Source organism: Lynx canadensis, chromosome C1 (assembly GCF_007474595.2).
Source record: "Lynx canadensis isolate LIC74 chromosome C1, mLynCan4.pri.v2, whole genome shotgun sequence".
NCBI lineage: Eukaryota > Metazoa > Chordata > Mammalia > Carnivora > Felidae > Lynx > Lynx canadensis.
Genome location: NC_044310.1, coordinates 85,024,839 through 85,045,048, shown reverse-complemented (window position 1 = coordinate 85,045,048; position 20,210 = coordinate 85,024,839). Strand labels below are relative to the sequence as shown.

Here is a 20,210-nt window from a genome sequence, read left to right as displayed (position 1 = left end):
GTAGAGAGAGGAGGAGACAGAGGATCCGAGGCAGGCTCTGTGCTGACAGCAGAGAGCCTGATGTGGGTATGGGGCTTAAACTCACGAACCGCAAGATCAGGACCTGAGCCAAAGTCAGACACTTAACCAACTGAGCCACCTAGGCACCTCTAACCTCCTAATTTTGAAATGCTTCCTACTAATTTTTAAAGTTATTTATTTATTTATTTTTAAAATACTTTATTTTCTTTAGTAATCTGTATACTCAACATATGGCTCAAACCCACAACCCTGAAATCAAGAGTTGCATGCTCTACTGACTCAGCCAGCCAAGTGCTCCTTTAAAGTTTTTAAAACACCAGGGCGCCTGGGTGGCTCAGTCGGGTAAGCGTCCAGCTCTTGATTTTGGCTTAGGTCATGATCTCATGGTTCATGAGTTCAAACCCATGTCGGGCTCTGTGCTGACAGCGCAGAACCTGCTTGAGATTCTCCCTCTCTCTCTGCCCCTCTCCTGCTTGCACTCTTTCTCAAAAGTAAATTAAAAAATAAAAATAAATAAAGTTTTTAAAACACCATGAAAAAAACCAATGTCCTCTAATTTAGCACTTACTTGGGTGCAGGCACAGTACAGGGTGCTACAAAAACCAAGATGAATGTGATATACTCCTAACCTCACAGTCTACTCGGAGCTCTACTACTATAGAGACTCACAATCTTGGTACCAAGGCAAAAATAATCAGAAATAAACAGGTAAAAGCTAGTGCATTCTATACGGTGATAGATATGCCCTAGTTAATATGGGAGCTCAGAGAAGGGATACTTAGGGCAGAAGAATGGGAGGCAGAAAGGCCAGCAAGAGCAAAAAGCACAGGGGCAAGCAGTACAACAGAACAAAGGGGAAGCGGTAAGCTCTGTGCTGCTACAGAGGAGGCTCAAAGACACAGATCTTTCACTGGCTTCAGAGTTCAACAGTAAATGAGTTATTCTCAATGTATACTTGACATAAATGAGAATGCAAGATAATTCTTCTACCTTTGGGGTTATATATTATACTTAACATTTTAGTTCATATAATGACACAGCAATGTAATTATCAGTATTTCTATGTATGCCACATACTTCCTCTCACCTGTTTTTGAAGTCCAACTGATTTTCTGACTTTATTTTTAAATGTGAAAATTCATCTCAAAAATTGTATTTCTATGTAGGCCTCGAAAGCTAAATGGTCATTTAAGTACCATATTCCTTGTGGATTGCGTACATAATGTCTGCTGTACCATCAATGCTGGATGGACGGTGCCTCATTTCTTCCCAGACTCAAGGCACTATGAGTGCTCTAAATACAAACCCAACCACATGCCTCCTGTATTCACATGTCTGCCCCTCTGGATTCTCAGCTCTTAGAGACTGTTTTCCACCTTGTGTCCTTTGTGCCAGGTGCCATCTACTGACTAGAGGGAAAATTTCCTCTGAAGCACCCTCACATCACTCAAGCGTTCCGCAGGGTTACTGCCTGAATTTATTAGGCACCTGCAGCTTCCATGACCAGTTACATATGAAATGAAACTTCCTAACACTTTATAGCTATAAATCTCTTAAGTGTCAGAGTAAATGTTAGCTAGTTCTCTTCACCTAAATCTTCAACAAAATATTAACAATCTCACCAATGTAAGAAAAAGATAAGACATCATGAGCAGGTAAGATTTATCCCAGGATTAAAGATTGGTTTAACACTTGAGAATTCATCAAGCTCTACTCTATTTGTACAGTTTCCTTGGTGTTATGCTTCAGAGGGGTGTTTTTTCAAAAGCTATTTATGCATACAAGCAACAATATATTTTCCTCCAAAGCTCAAGTGCACTTTTCTGATAGCCAGGATGGAATGCAACATTACTTCTGATCAAGGAGCTTCAAGATAAAATGGAAATTAGAAATAGTACTAATACTGCCATGTGTACGCATGTGTGGGTATTGGGTATATTACAGAATTTAAATTTAAATTTGACGTTTATCACTAGACCTACCAAAAAATTCATAAATGATGAGATCTGCAGAAGGAATCCTACACCTAAGAGATGGTGAAACATACTAGAATCCTATTAAATGGACTCTGCCTTTCATTTTGAGAACAGAATAAAACAAAGCTGTAATCTAGAAGACTGGATTTAAGGTGGGAGAGAATGTTAGATCATCTCAGAGTCTAGAAAAAACAAAGCCAAATAGGAAGAAATGTTTGGGGCTTTTTCACAGAAAGAAGGACTGACAGAAAATTCTGGCCACTGGAGCACAGTACTTGATTATGGAACAGACACAGTTTCGAGGCAAAGGTGAAACATCTCCTAAGGAGATCCAAATTCCTGGGCTGATTAGTATCTTATTCATCAGACAACCACTGGCTACCAACTAGGTTTCCAAGACAAATAGCTCGTGCCATTCCTCTGCTCAAAACCCTCTAATGGCTTCCTATCTTCCTGTCACATCTTAGGACAACCTGTGAGGCCCCAGATGATCTGCTCCCTCTCCACCTTTCAGATTCCATTTCTTAAAGGTCTTTCCTTTGCTCACTGTGTGAGAGCCGTACTTGGCTCCTGGCTGTTTCTTACACATGCCAGGTACAGTCTGTCCTGAGAATTTTATTTCTGTTCCTGCTGCTTAGAATCCTCTTCTTCCAGATATTCCCATGGCTTGTTCTCCATTCTTTTGTGTTTCTGCTCAAATGTCACCTTGTGTCAGCAGGGCCTTCCCAACCCTTCCAAATAAAATTAACACCCAGCCCCCAGTCAATCTCTAGATCCTCAGTACCATTTTTCTTTATAGTTTTCATTACACCTGATATGTTTACATCGACATATTTATTAGTTTTCTCTCTTATCCCACAAGAATGCAAACTCTACAACGGCAGGGATTTAATTAAGTTCACTGGTATATCCCCGGTGTGCAACACATGGTAGGTATGCAATAAATATTTAAGGACTAACATAAAATATTCTACTTTGGGGCACCTGAGTGGCTCAATCGGTTGGGTGTCTGATGTAGGCTCAGGCCATGATCTCACGGCTCAAGAGTTCAAGCCCCACGTTGGGCTCTGCGCTGACAGCTCAGAGCCTGGAGCCTGCTTCAGATTCTGTGTCTCCCTCTCCTTCTGCCCCTCCCCCGCCTGCACTCTTTCTCTCTGCCTCAAAAATAAACATCAAAAAAAAAATTAAAAGAAAATATTTGACTTTATGCAGGTAAGCAGTGTAAATCAAACTATTTTTCTGGTTTAGACATATGTTGATTAATATATGTGTCAGTCCCCAAAATCTGATCAAGACTAACTACACTTAACAAAACAGGAGTTTCTGAACCTACAAATGTCAGATTCCTGACACTGGTGACTCCATCAAGAAAGTGTCACCTGAGTATCACATAAGGCCCATGTGGATGGTCAACCAGGAGTAACTATCTCATCACTCTAAAAAGAAACTCACCTGTGCAATAATGGAAAGAATGCCAAGGACTGCTATAAATGCTGCAACACTTTCTGGTGAAAACTTCATTATCTAGAAGGTTTCCAGAAAAAGCAACATTAATTAGTAAAAAAGCACAAGAAACACCATACTTATGCAACTATTTGTACATTAACATCAAATGGGCACCAAACTACTTGAACATTAACATCAGAAAAAGAAAATACAACTCATTTATAACCAAAGAATTCTTCAGAGGAAGAATCTGGCTTTCACTGAGAACCCAATCCTAACTGTTAACATACTAAAAACAAAAGCTACTTAATTTAGATTAGGTATCGAAGTCCCTTGATCTAGACTTAGATTTAATAAATTGGAGACAGCTATCAAGCACTCTGAGTCCGTTTTACAAATAAATATCGTGCTGTTTTGTGCTTTTTACAGGTCTTAAAAAAGGCTTGACCATGCTTGGTAAGATTAGTGTTAAGGAGCAAAAACTAACACTCTCATTATGGCTAGCTGCTTTGCTAATCCATGCTCTAAATCACAAAGAGACTGGAGTAAGTGAATGGATTTCAAGCTTGCCATCATGTCTATAAGCAACACATAAACTCAAGCCACATACATCGGCAGGATAATCATATCTTTCTGCATAAACCAAAAGTCTTAAGAGATATGCATAAGGATCATAAACCACACTACACAGGAGGAGTTCTAGTGAGCCATTATTTACAAAATAGGACTCATTTAAACAGTCCCTTCTATTATAGTGCTCTCAAGATTAAATATTTCTGTTATTAAGGCACTAAACGATGGAAGAAAAGTCCACTTTGGCAGAATAGGATTTTACCTGTCTGAGGTATAAAAAGAAGCTGGAATATTGGCCTGCCTCCGGTAGGTAGGAGAGAAACACCGTAATGCAGATTAGCAGCACTATGGAATCTTGGCCCACTTTTTTTAAGGACTAGAATTAGAAAAAGACAGATATAAGGTTTTATATCCAAACACTGACCTGCTCTTAAAAATATGCAGTGTTATCTTCTGGCAGTGTACATACAGATACTCAGCTAGCTTTTAAAAATGTATTTCATCTTCCCCAAACTATTCCAGAAAGTATTTAAAACATTTTAAAAAATCTGTCAAGATGTTTTCCCCAAAGAAACATCCACAACAAAATATCAATATTGCACTGAATCATACATTCCCTTTTTTGCCAAAGGAAAAAACAAACTTTTTACCGCAAAGGGGTCAGCCTGTTCCCAGGAAATGGGTGCTCCCCACGATGCTGGCCGCATCTTCTCAGGCAACGACTCTGGCACAGCAACAAGGATAAAACAAATATCTAGCAACGCTATTGCTGTGGCCAGGACCACCACCAAGCTGTCCCCGTATACTCGTCCAAGGTAAGCTCCGATTGCAGGGCTGGTTACCAGACTTGCGGCAAATGTTGCTGACACCTGTGACAAGTAAAGGTCGAGAGGAAGAGATTAGTCAGTACAGCCTGACTCTACCTCAGCACCACATAGCTCAGATTTCCGTCAGTTCTCCCGTTGCACCCTCCTTCTCCTGCCTCTGCCATTTGTCTTATGCTCTCTTCTTTTGCAGGAAGAGAAAAGAATTAGATTTTTTAAGTATTAGATTCTTGGGGCATCTGGGTAGCTCAGTGGGTTAAGTGTCCGACTTCAGCTCAGGTCATGATCTCATGGTTCGTGAGTTCGAGCCCCGCATTGGGCTCTGTGCTGACAGCTCATAGCCTAGAGCCTGCTTTGGATTCTGTGTCTCCCTCTCTGCCCCACCCCCACTCACGCACGCTCTCTCAAAAAACAAATAAACATTAAAAAAAAAAAAAGAATCAGACTCTTAACTAAAAAAAATACGTAATGGCCTGAAAGAAGTCTAAAAAAACAATGCTCTGAAGAAATCCACTGTCACTATGACTTTTTTCCCCAATATTAAAATGAAATGTATGTTTACCTTGATGCATATTTAAGACTGGCTGAAATAAAGCTTAAAGACTTTGACATTTATCTTCTCATCAGAGAGAGTGTTAAGCGCTAGTATAAAACTGAACTTGGCGATCTTTTTAGGTGGTGGAGTTAGGAAGGATGGGATCACAGGTCCTTGGCATTTAGTTCATCACTAACCATGTCTAAAACTCTGAGAAGTCCAGACACCTCTGGTGAAGATGCAGATTAAAGAGGACACAGGTGAAAAATTTAATTCTGGGGCGCCTGGGTGGCTCAGTCAGTTAAGTGTCCAACTCTTGATTTCAGCTTAAGTCATGACCCCATAGTTCATGAGTTCGAGCCCTGTGTCTGTGTCCACAACGGGCTCCATGCTGCCAGCTTAGGATTCTCGCTTTCCCTCTCTGCCCCTCCTGCATGCACATGTGTTCTTTCTCAAAATAAGTAAATAAACTTTAAAAAGCAAAGAGTAACTTATTCTCAGACATGTCTGGCCTATTAGACAAACTGGCCTGCACATCAGCAGATGTGACAGCAAGTAACACCTGACAGAGACTACACTCTGTAGAGGATAATTAGTGACCAATGTTGTAGTGCAGGAGTTTCTGCTCCCCACCCTGTGTTTTATTCTGTTTTTAGGCCATTTTTGACTTTTTGATGGAGGATCTAACTTCACAGGAGTGCTTATTTTTAGCTGTTTATTAAAAACTGCTCAGGGGCGCCTGGGTGGCTTGGTCGGTTAAGCGTCCGACTTCGGCTCAGGTCATGATCTCACAGTCCGTGAGTTCAAGCCCCGCGTCGGGCTCTGTGCTGACCGCTCAGAGCCTAGAGCCTGTTTCAGATTCTGTGTCTCCCTCTCTCTCTGCCCCTCCCCTGTTCATGCTCTGTCTTTCTCTGTCTCAAAAATAAATAAACACTTAAAAAAACAACAACAACAACAAAAAAAAACTGCTCAAAAGAAGCAATTTGATTTCCAAAGGTCAATTATTTGACAAGTACATAACATTCTAGTAACTTTAAATATCTAGCTATCGGCCCAAGTATCCATCAGCTGATGAATGAACAAAATGTAGTATATTCCATACAATGGAACACTATACCAAAGTGGAACTCCTGATAAATGTATCAACATGGATAAACCTCAAAAGATTATGCTAAGTGTAGACCCAAAAGACTACGTGTTGTATCATTTCAGTTATGTGAAATTTCTATTCAAAGCAAAACTACAAACGTAGAATGATTGGTGGTTCGTTGCCTGAGGTGAGGGGTGGAGACAGATGACAGACGGGCTGTGGGCTGATGGAAATGTTCTAAAACTGGACAGTGGAGGTATTTTGTTATGGCAGCTCTAGCAGATTAAATACAGTGGGCTGTGGTCTCAGAGGAACTTGGGCATAAGCATGGTTCTGGAACTTAAGTGGACAAAGGAGCAATGGCTCTCGCTGCGACGGTCACTGAGATATCGTATTCACAGAGACCATGTATTCGAAGCAGTGAGCAAAGGTCCAATTAGAGTGTAGGTATTTCATGTCTTTTCCCTTCTCCTCCATTCTCCTCACCTAGTGGCCTTACTTTTCTGGTTAGACAGAGGACCACAAATAACACTTTCCCCGCTGTTAGCTGCATCTGTATTATTTTTACAAGAATTACCTGTCATTTGCTAGAATATGCCTTTAATATATGAAGCCTCCAGGTTGAATATTAATTTCAAGGATCTGGCTATGACCAAAAAAAAAAAAAAAAAAAACCTTTAACAAAAACCACCTGGATTGTGGTCATGGTTGCACAACTGTATAAATTTACTAAAATTCATTGAATTATACACATAAAATGGATGGATTATGGTATGTAAATTATAACTCAATAAAACTATTTAAAAATTTTGGGGGTACCTGGGTGGTTCATCGGTTAAGCGTCTGACTCTGGGTTTTGGCTCAGGTCATGAGCTCACAGTTTATAAATCCGAGCACCATGTCAGGCCTTGCATGAGAGTGCAAGGCCTGCTTGGGATTCTCTCTCTCCCTCTCTCTTTGCCCCTCCCCTGCTCTCTCTCAAAATAAATAAACATATAAAAAAAAAATTCCTGGCCATTGTCAACTTTGTATCATTTAATGTTCTAAGTTTACAACTGAAATCATTAGTTATTTTTTAAGTTTCTCACTATCAGTAATTCTCCTCAAAACTTCCAAATTCCATGATTCTTTGTTATATAGTGTCCTTTGAATCAAGAAAACAGTCTCTTATAAAACGAAGATTCAGCCTGACATAATATTCAGCCCTTATTTATCAAAAGATGCTTGTTCTGGGCTCCTGGGTGGCTCAGTCAGTTAAGCATCTGACTCTTGATTTCAGCTCAGGTCACAATCTCAGGGTTCGTGGGATGGAGCTCCATGTCAGGCTCTGGGCTGACAGCACAGAGGCTGCTTGGGATTCTCTCTTCCTCTCTTTCTGCCCCTCCCTGCTTGCAAGCACATGCACGTTCTCTCTCTCAAAAATAAATAAATGAACATTAAAAAAAAAAAAAGATGCTTGTCCTTTATTTGTTGAAATTCATCACTGTCCTACTTCTGGATATCTAATAATGATCTGTATACTATCATGCCCGTGTAAACTATTTTCTTCTTAGATTTGACAGACAGCAGACTACACTACCACTGAATAATTCATTTCCCAAAACAAAATTCAGAGGTTGGCAAACTGCCACCTATGGGTCAAATCCAGCTAAGAATGGTTCTTACATTTTTGAAGAGATACACACAAAAACAAATATGAAAGAAACTGTGTATAGCCCACAAAGTCACAGAAAAGTTTTGCTGATACCTGACCTAGATATTAGCCTATTACATTTTAGAGTAGCCATTAAATATTAGTAATGTTTTAAACTCATGATAATAAATAATTTATTTTCAGTATTCTTTCAAAAAGAGCTTCTATAAGGTAAAAATATTCTATAATTTTAAGTCTGGCATATATGACTAATACTGAAAGTATCAAAACTTACAAGGCTTTGTATTGACAAAAACTTAAAAAAAATTTTTTTTTAATATTTATTTATTTTTGCAAGAGAGTGAGCGAGAGAATCCCAAGCAGGCCCCTGCTGTCAGCACAGAACCCAATGTAGGGTTCGAACTCATGAACCACGAGCTCATGATGTGAGCCATCCAAGAGTTGGATGTTTAACTGACTGAGCCACCCAGGCACCCCTGAAAATAACTTTTAATATAAGCCATCCATTAATGTAATGGATGGTTTTATTATGAAATGTATTTTATGCAAAAAAATAAATTTTGTAATGCAAAGGCTTGCACTCTTTGTAATATGAAATAATTAATGGAGTATTACTCGGCAATCGAAAAGAATGAAACCTTGCCATTCACAACTATGTGGATGGAACTGGAGGGTATTATACTAAGCAAAATTAGTCAGAGAAAGATAAAAATCATATGACTTCACTCATATGAGGACTTTAAGAGAAAAAAACAGATGAACATAAGGGAAGGGAAACAAAAATAATATAAAAACAGGGAGGGGAACAAAACAGAAGAGACTCATAAATATGGAGAACAAACTGAGGGTTACTGGAGGGGGTGTGGGAGGGGGGATGGGCTAAATGGGTAAGGGGCACTAAGGAATCTACTCCTGAAATCATTGTTGCACTATATGCTAACTAATTTAGATGTGAATTTTAAGAAATAAAAAATAAAATCTCAAAAAAAACAAAGAAGAAATAATTAAAAAAACAAAGTGTTTTCCTGCAGCTACAAAGAATAAACAAACATACCAGTCCATATGCCATACTTCTTTCATGTTCTTGGGTTATATCTGCTACATATGCAAATACCACGGAGAAAGTTACTGCAAAAACCCCAGAAACAGAGATAACAGCGAAGTACCACCTAGGATGTAAAGACAATTGACAAAAAACAGATTAACATTACCTTAACCTTCCTTTATTTCTGTAAGTGAGTTAGAGTAACAGCTTATTTCAGGCAATGGCTTAAGTCATCTATAAATCATAAGCCATAGATATAATGAAAACAGCATTAGAAGTGGCCCTTCAAAAAGAATTCAGCTACTAAGCGGGAATACTTAAAATATATTTAGGTCAATATTTCACCCAAGTAGTGTACTGTTAAATGGGTTTGTTGTTGTTTCTACTAAAACAGCAACAAACTAAAGTCTATTATAATTCATCCACTAGTACTTCCCACCACAGCACTACACAAAAAACAAAATTCAGTAAATAAAATGGAGGAATGTTACTCTCTATTTATTTTATGCCATATATATAGAAACTAGATGTTATTCTATAAGCTATCTTTAGCTTTTCAAATGTTGGCAAAACAAAAAATCAGTCTTTACATAGAAGAAACCTGTGTGTCAGTTCACAAATGAAACTGAGAATAATTACTATAAAGAGTGAACAAAAACTATTAAAAAAAATTTTTTTTAATGTTTTATTTATTTTTGAGACAGAGAGAGGGACAGAACATGAGTGGGGAAGGGGCAGAGTCAGAGTGAGACACAGAATCTGAAGCAGGCTCCAGGCTCTGAGCTTTCAGCACAGAGCCTGACGCAGGGCTCGAACCTACGTTCCATGAGATCATGACCTGAGCTGAAGTTGGATGCTTAACTGACTGAGCCACCCAGGTGCCCCAAAAACTATTTTAAAAAGAGCATACTACAGGAGCATTTGGGTGACTCAGTTGGTTAAGCGTTCAACTCTTGATTTCAGCTCAGGTCATGATCTCATGGTTCATGAGTTTGAGCCCCAGGTCAGGCTCCACACTGACAGCACAGAGGCTGCTTGGGATTCTCTCACCTCCCCACCCCTCTCCCCCACTCCTCCTTGAGCATGTGCACAGGCATTCTTTCTCTCTCTCTAAAATAAATAAAACTTAAATAAATAAAAAGCAAATTGCATTTTGGTATTTATGATTTCAAAATAACTGGCCAGGAGTAAGAAATTTCTATTGTCATGCTGAATGTTTTAAAAATCATGTGTAATCATAATGAACTTTCAGAATATTCTACTAGGGCTTTACTGCTTACTAAATTTTTTCTAACACACTTATTTCCACAGCAAATTTTGTGTCCATCCTCTGGACTCCTTTAGTAAGATTTCATTTGTGTGACTAGCATTCATCCGGAGTTTGGCCTTTAGAATTTTAGCAAACTAACCTACAATAGGAAGAAATGTAGGATTCTATCTATGATGTAGGATAACTAACATTAATATGCAGTGGAGTAGAACATAAGAGAATTAATAACTCTACAACTACACTGAGCTCTATTATCTCAGGAAAATCATTCTCATTGTGAGCTTCCCTCCCTTCCTCCTCATTGAAAATATCCTGATTTTAATTAACGTGGTCATGAGCCCAGCATCTTGTAACAAGGAGCATATGCTTGAAATGTGACCAAAGGGATGTAAGCAGAGGTTGGGTGGGAATTCTGTAGTTTCCATATAGGAAGGCGTTGTGCTCTTCTAGCCACTCCCTCGTTTGCTGCCTGAAGTGTGACACAAGCTGATGCTCAGGCAGCCACCTTGGAATGAGAATGGCAGCGCATTCAACTCCTAACTTCTTTCATATGGAGAAAGAAATAAGTTTCCTTGATATTAAAGCAACTATTATTTTGAGCTGTGAAATCCAAAAAAAGGTTAGCCAATAGTCTACACACTTCCTACAGTAGCATCCAGTTCTATAACCTTTATGAGTTATTGCTTAGCCACTATATTTTTAAGGGCCCTCTATTGTGTTGAAGAATAAACATGTTGGAAGAATAAAATTAAAACCTACATAGGTAAGATGGCGAAAAAGTGAAAGAAATAAAGGAATATTTAGAAAACAATGAACAGAATGATGTTTAACTGCTATAATCTGATTATGTACATACCATGGGCTGATCTTCATTAAAGGAATTGGGGCACACGTGAAAAATACTGTTAGCAGCAAGAAGGATTTCCGGCCCCAAACATCAGAAAGAGCACCAATAAGTGGGGCACTGAGGAATGACAACAAACCCTAAAGAAAGTAAATGAAAATATGTATACTATGTATATCAATGACCAAAAAGAAATCATTCTACTAACCTAGAAGAGATTTTTTAAAGTTTATCTCTAACATAAATATAAGTATCACTAAACTAGATAGCTTATTTTTCCTCTATATATAATTTAAAACTTCCCGAAGATTATCTAGAATCACCTGAAGGGCTGTGGTTGCATATTAATATGAAATGCTCTAATGAATTCTCAGTCACAATAATTTGACACTGGCAATTCTAGGAAGGTATGTTAACTGTTTTTATATCCACAGGCTAATTATCTGTTTCTAAACCTTGTTGATGAAATGGAATCAAGAATAAAGACTATAGAATACTCAAGACATTACCATACAGTTTTATACTTATTTATGCATTTTTCAAATAATTCTTTTCTCTTCAATCTATATTCTTGTTGCTGGTTTATAAAAGCATTCTAGGATAAAAATGCCAACACATAAAATACAGAAGTCTGTAATGATGTGATTTATCATTATACAGAGTTGGCTATATTTGAGTCAAATCATATTTAAAACCCAGTTCATGTAAACAATGAATAAGTAAATAAATAAAAGCCAGTTCATTTTAAAAGTGTTAAGTAATCCCTCAAGATACACTCAAAATTGTAAAAATTTACAGTGAATTGGTCCATTAAGTAACAATAATATATGGGCAGAATTATGCATACGAAAGTGTATGTGTGTATGTGTGCATTATATCACTGACCCTACCTTTACTCCTTGAATTAAGCCATTCATCAGAAATGTATGCTTAGGAAAGGTTTCATGTAATACCTAAAGAAAAAACCAAAATACCACATTTCAGTCTCAGCAAAACTTACACATTTACATTTTAAAACATCCCTTCATATAATTTTATCTCATAAATTTTTGGATTTGTATGACACTACGCATATGAGTAAATACTAATAGTACCAAACATTTATTTGGCATTTACTATGTCACAAGGCACTAAATTGGGCACTGTACATGTATTAATTCCTTTTATTCCTCATAATGACCCTGCAAGAAAACTGATACAGACGGATGTTAAATGTCTTATACGTTATTACATAGTTAGTATGTGGCAAAACTGAAATTGAACACAGGAAGTCAGGCTTGAAAGTCCATGCTTTTAATCACGATGTGGTGTCTTCACTGTTTGCCACATATAACTGACTGACAACTCCTTTACAGACAGGTATATTATTTAAGATAGGGAACAGGGCAATTTTAATTGCCAAAAAATGAATCTAGAAAGATACCATAAAGTAAGAAAAAGAAATCCAACCTATGAAAATGTATAACAAGTTATTCTATTCTTTCTAAGACCTGGCCTCAAAACCACATGGCATCGATTTGTTCAATGGGCAGCAAGTGAGCCACTGGGAAGCCACTGGGTGAAAAAGCAACTGAAGGTAAAAGTTACTAAAAAAATGAGAAAGAGTAGCTATCATTTTTACAGCCTATGTGTCAGAGTCTTTCTATATACTTTTCATTCTAACAACATTATGGATTAGATAAAATACCACTTTACAGATGAGGCGACTGAGTTCTTGCCTAAATTAAAAGCCAGTGCTTCCTTGGGGCACCTGGGTAGCTTAGGCAGTTAAGTGGCTGACTTAGCTCACATCATGATCTCACGGTTCATGGGTTTGAGGCCCGCGTCAGGTTCTGTGCTGACAGCTCGGAGCCTGAAGCCTGCTTCAGATTCTGTGTCTCCCTCTCTCTCTGTCTCTCCCTGCTTGCACTCTGTCTCTGTCTCAAAACTAAATAAACATTAAAAAAAAAAAAAAAAAAAAAGAAAAAAGCCAGTGCTTCCTCCATTATACCATCCTATTTCTCAATAAAAACAAGAGAGACAGTCTCTTATGCTTTGGCTCTCTCCCACTCTAACCTCTTTTTTTTTTTTTTTTTTTTACTGAGAACAAACTGAGGGTTGATGGGGGGTGGGAGGGAGGGGAGGGTGGGTGATGGGTATTGAGGAGGGCACCTTTTGGGATGAGCACTGGGTGTTGTATGGAAACCAATTTGTCAATAAATTTAAAAAAAAAAAAAAAAAAAAAAAAAACAAGAGAGAATGGCAACATGGGAAAAAGAAAGTTGGGAAATCTCTACAGGAAGAAAAACTATGCCAAGTGCACTTTCTGACATCTTTTAAGAAAAACCTTTAGAAGAATTACAATGTTCCCTTTTCTTCAGTTACTCTTCTGCCAAAAACTAGAAATCTAACAAAAATTAACTTATATGTAAAAACAAACAAAATTAGAAATGTTTAGTCAAAGAAAATCATTAACATGGGAAAAATCACGTTTATGATATTCGTATATTTTGTCTGTATTTTTTGAGGATTATTTCTATCTCATTTATTTCTTTAATTTTTAGAGAGAGAGAGAGAGAGAGAGTGAGTGGGGAGAGGGGCAGAGGGAAAAAGATTCTTAAGCAGGCTCCGTGCTCAGCGTGGAGCCCAGCATGGGGCTTGGTTCCATGACCCTGGGATCATGACCTGAGCCAAAATCAAGAGTCAGACGCTCAACTGACTGAGCTACCAAGGCGTCTCTCTCTATTTTATATTACATATATTATGTATTTTCTCAACTGAAGGCAATTTTGAGCTCCAGGGATCAGATGCCAATGTCTGAATACATTTTTGATCGTCAAAACTTGGCTGTGGGGGAGCTATATTTAAGAGGTAGAGATCAGTGGTGCTGCTAAACACCCTACAACGCACAGGTCAGCCCCCCACAACAAATAATCAGCCCAAAATGTCAAAGTGCTGAGGCTGAGAAACCCTGTTTTTACTTATAATAATGACCCATGGATCTAAAGAGCAGGTTTGTAAACTTTCTGTAAAGAACCAGACAGCAAATATCTGTGTAGGGTATACAGTCTGTCACCAGTATTCAACTCAGCAAAAACAACCACAGACTATATGTAAATGAATGGATGTGGCTGTGTCCCAAATAAAACATTATTTGAGAAAAACACGCTACTGGGGCGCCTGGGTGGCTCAGTTGGTTAAGCATCCAACTCTTGGTTTCGGCTCAGGTCATGGAATCTCACCGTTCATGAGTTTGAGCCCTGAATCGAGCTCTGTGCTGACAGGATGAAGCCTGCTTGGGATGCTGTCTCTCTCCCTCTCTCTCTCTGCCCCTCCCCTGCTTGTGTGCTTGCTCTCTCTCTCTCTCTCAAAATAAATAAGTGGGCTTAAAAAAAAAAGAAAAAAGAAAAACAGGCTACTAACAAGATTTATAAGATTTGCTCTGGCCATAGTTTGCCAGTTCTTGCTTAAGACTGAAACTCCTTAAAGGGTATCCTGAAACCTTTTGCAACAGATCAAATCTAGTTTTCTTCCAATAATTACTAAGAGCTGGGGCGCCTGAATAGCTCGGTTGGTGTAGCGTCTGACTCTTGATACCAACTCAGGTCACGATCTCACAGTTTGTGGATTCAAACCCTACATCGGACTCTGTGCTGAAAGTGCATAGCCTGCTTGGGATTCTCTCCCTCCCTCCCTCCCTCTCTCTGCCCTACCCCCACATGCGTGCTCATGGCACAAGCAAATGTGTGTGCTCTCTCTCTCAAAATAAATAAAAATTTTTAAAAAGTAAGTACTAAGGGCCAAATCTTTCTAGGGACAAAAAAATGTGTGTCACAAAGAGTAAAGGGCATAATGAATATGTACAAGATGCTTTATAATATGCTAGACCTTACTGCTAATGATTCACTTTGCCAAGCTACCTTCTATTCCAATCAATCTAGTCTCTTCACTGTTTTCAATATTCCCGGGCTTTCCAATATTCACACTTTTATAAATGACATCCTCTTCTTTTGAATGTTTGCTCCCCTTATCTTCTCTATGTAAATCAATCCCCAAACCTTCCAAATTGCTCCTCTGCTACCAAACTTTCCTGTACAAAGCAATCAATTTCTCCTTTAGGGCCCAAAATAAGTGATTACACCACTCATGACAGTCACATAGGGTTTGTGAAATTTCTTTTATCACATACTAAGTTACTTAGCTCTAATATTTTTCAGTTTTTTAAAATATATATTTCCTTTCAACTGTATTTCAGACTTAAGGGCAGGTACTATATCCATTATACCTTGCATTTAGTATATCTTTATCTTGATTAGTGACTCACAGAGTACCTTCATGTAGTAACTGTTCACTAAATGTTCATAATTATCTGATAATACTGCTTTCAAAGTGATTTAATAACACAGAACAATTATGCAATTTAGTTAATGTTACAAAATAAAAACCTTCACAACCCCCCAAAAAAGTATAGTTAAATTAAGATAAACAAACATCCCTGTTTAATTTTTTTAATTTGAGAGATAAAGAGAGAGGGAGGGGCAGAGAGAGAGGTAGGGAGAGAATCCCAAGCAGGGTTCACACTGTCAGTGCAGACCCTGATTCAGGGTTCAAACTCACAAATGGTGAGATCATGACCCAATCTGAAATCAAGAGTCGGACACTGAACCAACCGAGCCATCCAGGCACCCCAATCCCTGTTTGATTTTTTTTTTAATATTTATTTTTGGGAGAGTGCAAGTGGGAGGAGGGGCAGAGAGGTTAACAGAGGATGTGAAGCGGGCTCTGTGCCAACAGGCTGACGGCCGTGAGCCCGATGTGAGGCTTGAACTCATGAACCCCAAGATCATTACCTGAGCCGAAGTCGGATGCTCAACTGACTAAGCCACCTGGGTGACCCCGTTTGATTTTTAAACAAAATTTTAACATGTAAAGATTTTGATCTGAGGCTCTTTTAGCACCAGACTTAGAGCTGAACAGGAAAAGGTGGAACTTTCCCAAGAAATTTTACAAATCTTGTAATTTATGGAATTAAAAATTTTTTGAGAGTAAATAGTCCTTAAAATATTAATGCCTTAGGACTATCTCTATAGCAAAGGCTACTAGGCCATTTACATAGAAGAGATGCTATGTATCTCAGTGTATGGTCTTAATCCATAACACAGACTGTGCATCTAAGCAGCCTACACTATCGAACACTGGCCTAGTATTTTCAGAACCATAGGTCAAAAAAGTAACCCACTTTTAGGGCATTATAGATCCTAAACTTACTGTTATTAATCATCACTGACTGAATATCCACTACCCCTTAAAAAATATTTGGCAGTGTAAAATTCTTCTTTCTGGTTAATGTAAATCCCCTTGGTGGAGACTTTACCATCCTCTCCTGGGCAGGCCCTCCACACAGCTTTTGTTCTTTCACTGTGTTCTAGGAGAATACAAGGTTCTAGAAGTTCTTTGAGTTTAAAACTTAAAGACAACTGAAACCACATGAAATTAAAAAAATCTTTAACTTCACATTAATTTTGAAAACTAAGGAATTTATTAAAATTCAAAACATCATAATCCTGTTTATTATCATTAAATATGCCTTACCATTGGTTCTCTGTTAAATGAATCAATTCAAAGATCTTTGAAATTTAAAATGTTGAAACTTTATAATTTTTGAGAACTATGTATGGAAAGAAAGATACTGACTTAACATATAAATAAACTGAATTATACTTCATCCTCATTCTCCCTTTTATACGTTAAGAGCTGTGACCCTCTAAGAGGCACCATTTATAATCAGTTTCAAAGCACGTAAGACATAAAATGTTTAAAGATTAACTGATTTTTAGAAAGAGGGTGAAGTGCTATGACTCAGGTGCCTTCTTGTACCTCGACACGCACCCCTGCCGCCCGCCATACCAACACGGGGGTTGGGAGTAAGGGAGTACAGGAGTCCAAAATAAAGAAGACTGCCAAGAAAGTCAACAACAAAAATTTGTAAGCAAAAAGCCTCAAAATGAGCAAAACCTTTTCAGGCCTGTACTGAGTTAATATACTGGTTCTTAATTAGTGATATATACTGGGTATAGGAGAATCACTTCTAAAAAATACACGTCTGAGCCTCACTCTTGAAAATTCAGATTTCAGCAGGACAGGTTATAAGGCCCAGGTATTTTGAAAAAACTCTCCAAATATCACTGATATTCACTTCTAGTAAAAAAATCACTGACTAACAGCACATTTTTAACTGCTGAAAATGTTCATCTCTGGTTGGCTAATTCGTCTTTTTTTTTTTTTTTTAATTTTTTTTTTTTTAACGTTTTATTTATTTTTGAGACAGAGAGAGACAGAGCATGAACGGGGGAGGGGCAGAGAGAGGGGGAGACACAGAATGGAAGCAGGCTCCAGGCTCTGAGCCATCAGCCCAGAGCCTGACGCGGGGCTCGAACTCCCGGACCGCGAGATCGTGACCTGGCTGAAGTCGTACGCTTAACCGACTGCGCCACCCAGGCGCCCCAGCTAATTCGTCTTAATGGTGAAAGTGAAGTTCATACTGAAGCCAAACTCTCTTATCCAATGCCTAAAGGCCAAAGTACCTGAAAGCACCTGGAATATAACAAATCTCAGCATTCAGATACCATCTAATGTCTACAACTCAATCCTTGTTTTGCCTAGTTCTGTCCCACACCATCCTCACAAGCATTTCCCCATCACACGAGAAAAATATAGAACACAAAAACTGAAATTATTTAAAACATGCATATATTATAGATGAGAAAAGAATCAGAAAAATAAAACTCTAAGCCTAATATTCATTAAACTTGATAGTTTTCTTTCCTGAGGACACTTGACTTTAAAAATATTAATGAAGTAAAAACTGAAAAAGGTAAAGGATTAGGATTCCCATTTCGCCATTTAAAAATTCAGATATAAATGACAAAAATGGGAATTAAGAATAACTGTTATAACAACCATGGGGGGAAAAGTTTTGCTATACATCAACTGGCAATGTTATAGATATTATTACAAAAAATATAATCATGCTAGCAAAAAAAAAATTAAGTCCTCACAAATTGGCACCTTTTATTTTCCTGATCAGAATTCAATTCTGTATTTAAAAAAGAAAAAAAATCAAAAGCACTAAACATTTTTTAACAAAAAGAATTAAAAATACACTAAGCACAAAGTTAGTTTTCCCATAACTATGATAAATGAACTAATAATCAAGCCTTTATGTCTAAATAACTGGATTCTTTCCTTGTTCTTAAAGAAGACAGTCTCTGTCCAATTAGGAAAGAAAAATACCAAAGTTAGACAAAAAACAGGCATATCTAAAGAATATAAACCAGAAGCAAATTTTAAAAATTGCCATACACACTTTAAATCCTGCTGACAAATATGGAAACATCACAAAAAGCTTTTTTGATGGCTTGTGAACAATTTACCCAAAACATTTTAATCTCTCTACTTAGCTACTGTTTGGACTGCCAATAACCTTACCTAAAACCTGGGTATAAACCACCGACTGCCAGCATTCCCCCAGGCTGAGCACTGGAACAAAGCAAGCCTAGTTTCAAATACGAACTCTGCAGTTTACCTTCACAGTTGTAGCAAGTAAGTTGCTTAATTTTCTAAACCTTAATTTTCTCAACTCTATTATCAGGCTAATACCTCACCCATAAGGTGATTTTGAGGATTAAAAGTGATAATGTATTTAAAGTGCCTAGGACACTGCCTGGACCCATCATAACATAAATAAAAATACACTGTTTACTATCACAAAGCTCAAGTAATTTAAATCATAGGACTGATGATCTACCAGACATTTATATGTTAAACTGGTAGTAGATTATAAAAAAGCACATGAGAACATTATGAAGGCTAACAGAAAAGTGTGAGACCACATAGTTATCACAGCACCTCAGTGGCCCATGACATCAGGTTATTACAATGTAAAGAAGTTACAAATGTCATAATGAACTTGCATCACCTGATCAAGTTCCAAATCAGACTACATGGATTATGAAGGCAGGAAATGTGTACATTAATTTTTGAAGGACTTCCATCAGAAATTAACAAAAACAAACAAAAAGATCAGACATTTTAAAAGTCCACATTTCAATCTTGACAATCTATTAATGTAAAACTGATGACCTACTACAAGTAAATCTTTCTTAAAAAGTAAAAGATCTCAGTGAAAACATATTTGAATCAGCATTCTTACAATTATATGTTAAGGAACTGTCATTATTCAGGGAACTAATCTCACTTGCAATGCATGGTTTATTATAGAAGAAACTGTATTTATTTGACATTTTCTTTTCTTCTGGTTTTAACAGTATTCATGAATATACCCTATATGTTCAAAATAATTACTAAACATGTGCATTTTATGTAGATCCAGTAATGATTATGTAGCCATAAAATAAATATGGAAATATATGGAACATAAATTTTCTTTCTTAGAACATATATCTACTTATATGATCATCCAGTTTATTTATAAACAAACTTTTTTGTAAAAACCCTTTTTGTGTAACAATGAACAATCTCAAAAAAAATATAAGGAAGCATATCTCTCTAAAATTCTACTCTTCTAGATCTGGTAAGTTGTATATTTATCCTAATTACATCTTTCAAGATATTACTGACTTCTGCCATAATGACTCCTTTGTTTATTCTATTCCCCACCAATAGGAGAGAACTAGCTATCAAGGGGTAGCAAGGATGTTTGGGCTGGCAAGGATGTTTTTTCTAAGGTTCCAAACCTGGGAATATGTGGGCAAGATCAGCTTAGGGTTGTGAAAAGAAATGATCTTCTTAGATGGTTACCTTTACAGCCTTAGCCTAAACTAAGAGAAACTTGCATTTGGAAAATGCAGCTACATTAATGAATCTCAAAATAATAATACTGAGTAATTCAGGTCATAGATACCATCTTTCCTAAGCCTGTCAGTTTAAGGAT

At 37.6% G+C, this 20,210-nt stretch overlaps 1 protein-coding gene across 1 annotated transcript in view; it reads right to left on the bottom strand.

The window, feature by feature from the left end:
• The window catches only part of MFSD14A (major facilitator superfamily domain containing 14A), a 44,840-nt gene that overhangs the window by 8,192 nt on the left and 16,438 nt on the right, over nt 1-20,210 (bottom strand). Inside the window, exons 3-8 of the mRNA XM_030325162.1 lie at nt 12,169-12,231; nt 11,291-11,418; nt 9,174-9,288; nt 4,667-4,885; nt 4,279-4,392; nt 3,450-3,521 (exon numbers count right to left, since the gene is read on the bottom strand). Coding sequence (XP_030181022.1) covers nt 3,450-3,521; nt 4,279-4,392; nt 4,667-4,885; nt 9,174-9,288; nt 11,291-11,418; nt 12,169-12,231 — 711 coding nt within the window. The remainder of the gene's footprint in view (nt 1-3,449; nt 3,522-4,278; nt 4,393-4,666; nt 4,886-9,173; nt 9,289-11,290; nt 11,419-12,168; nt 12,232-20,210) is intronic.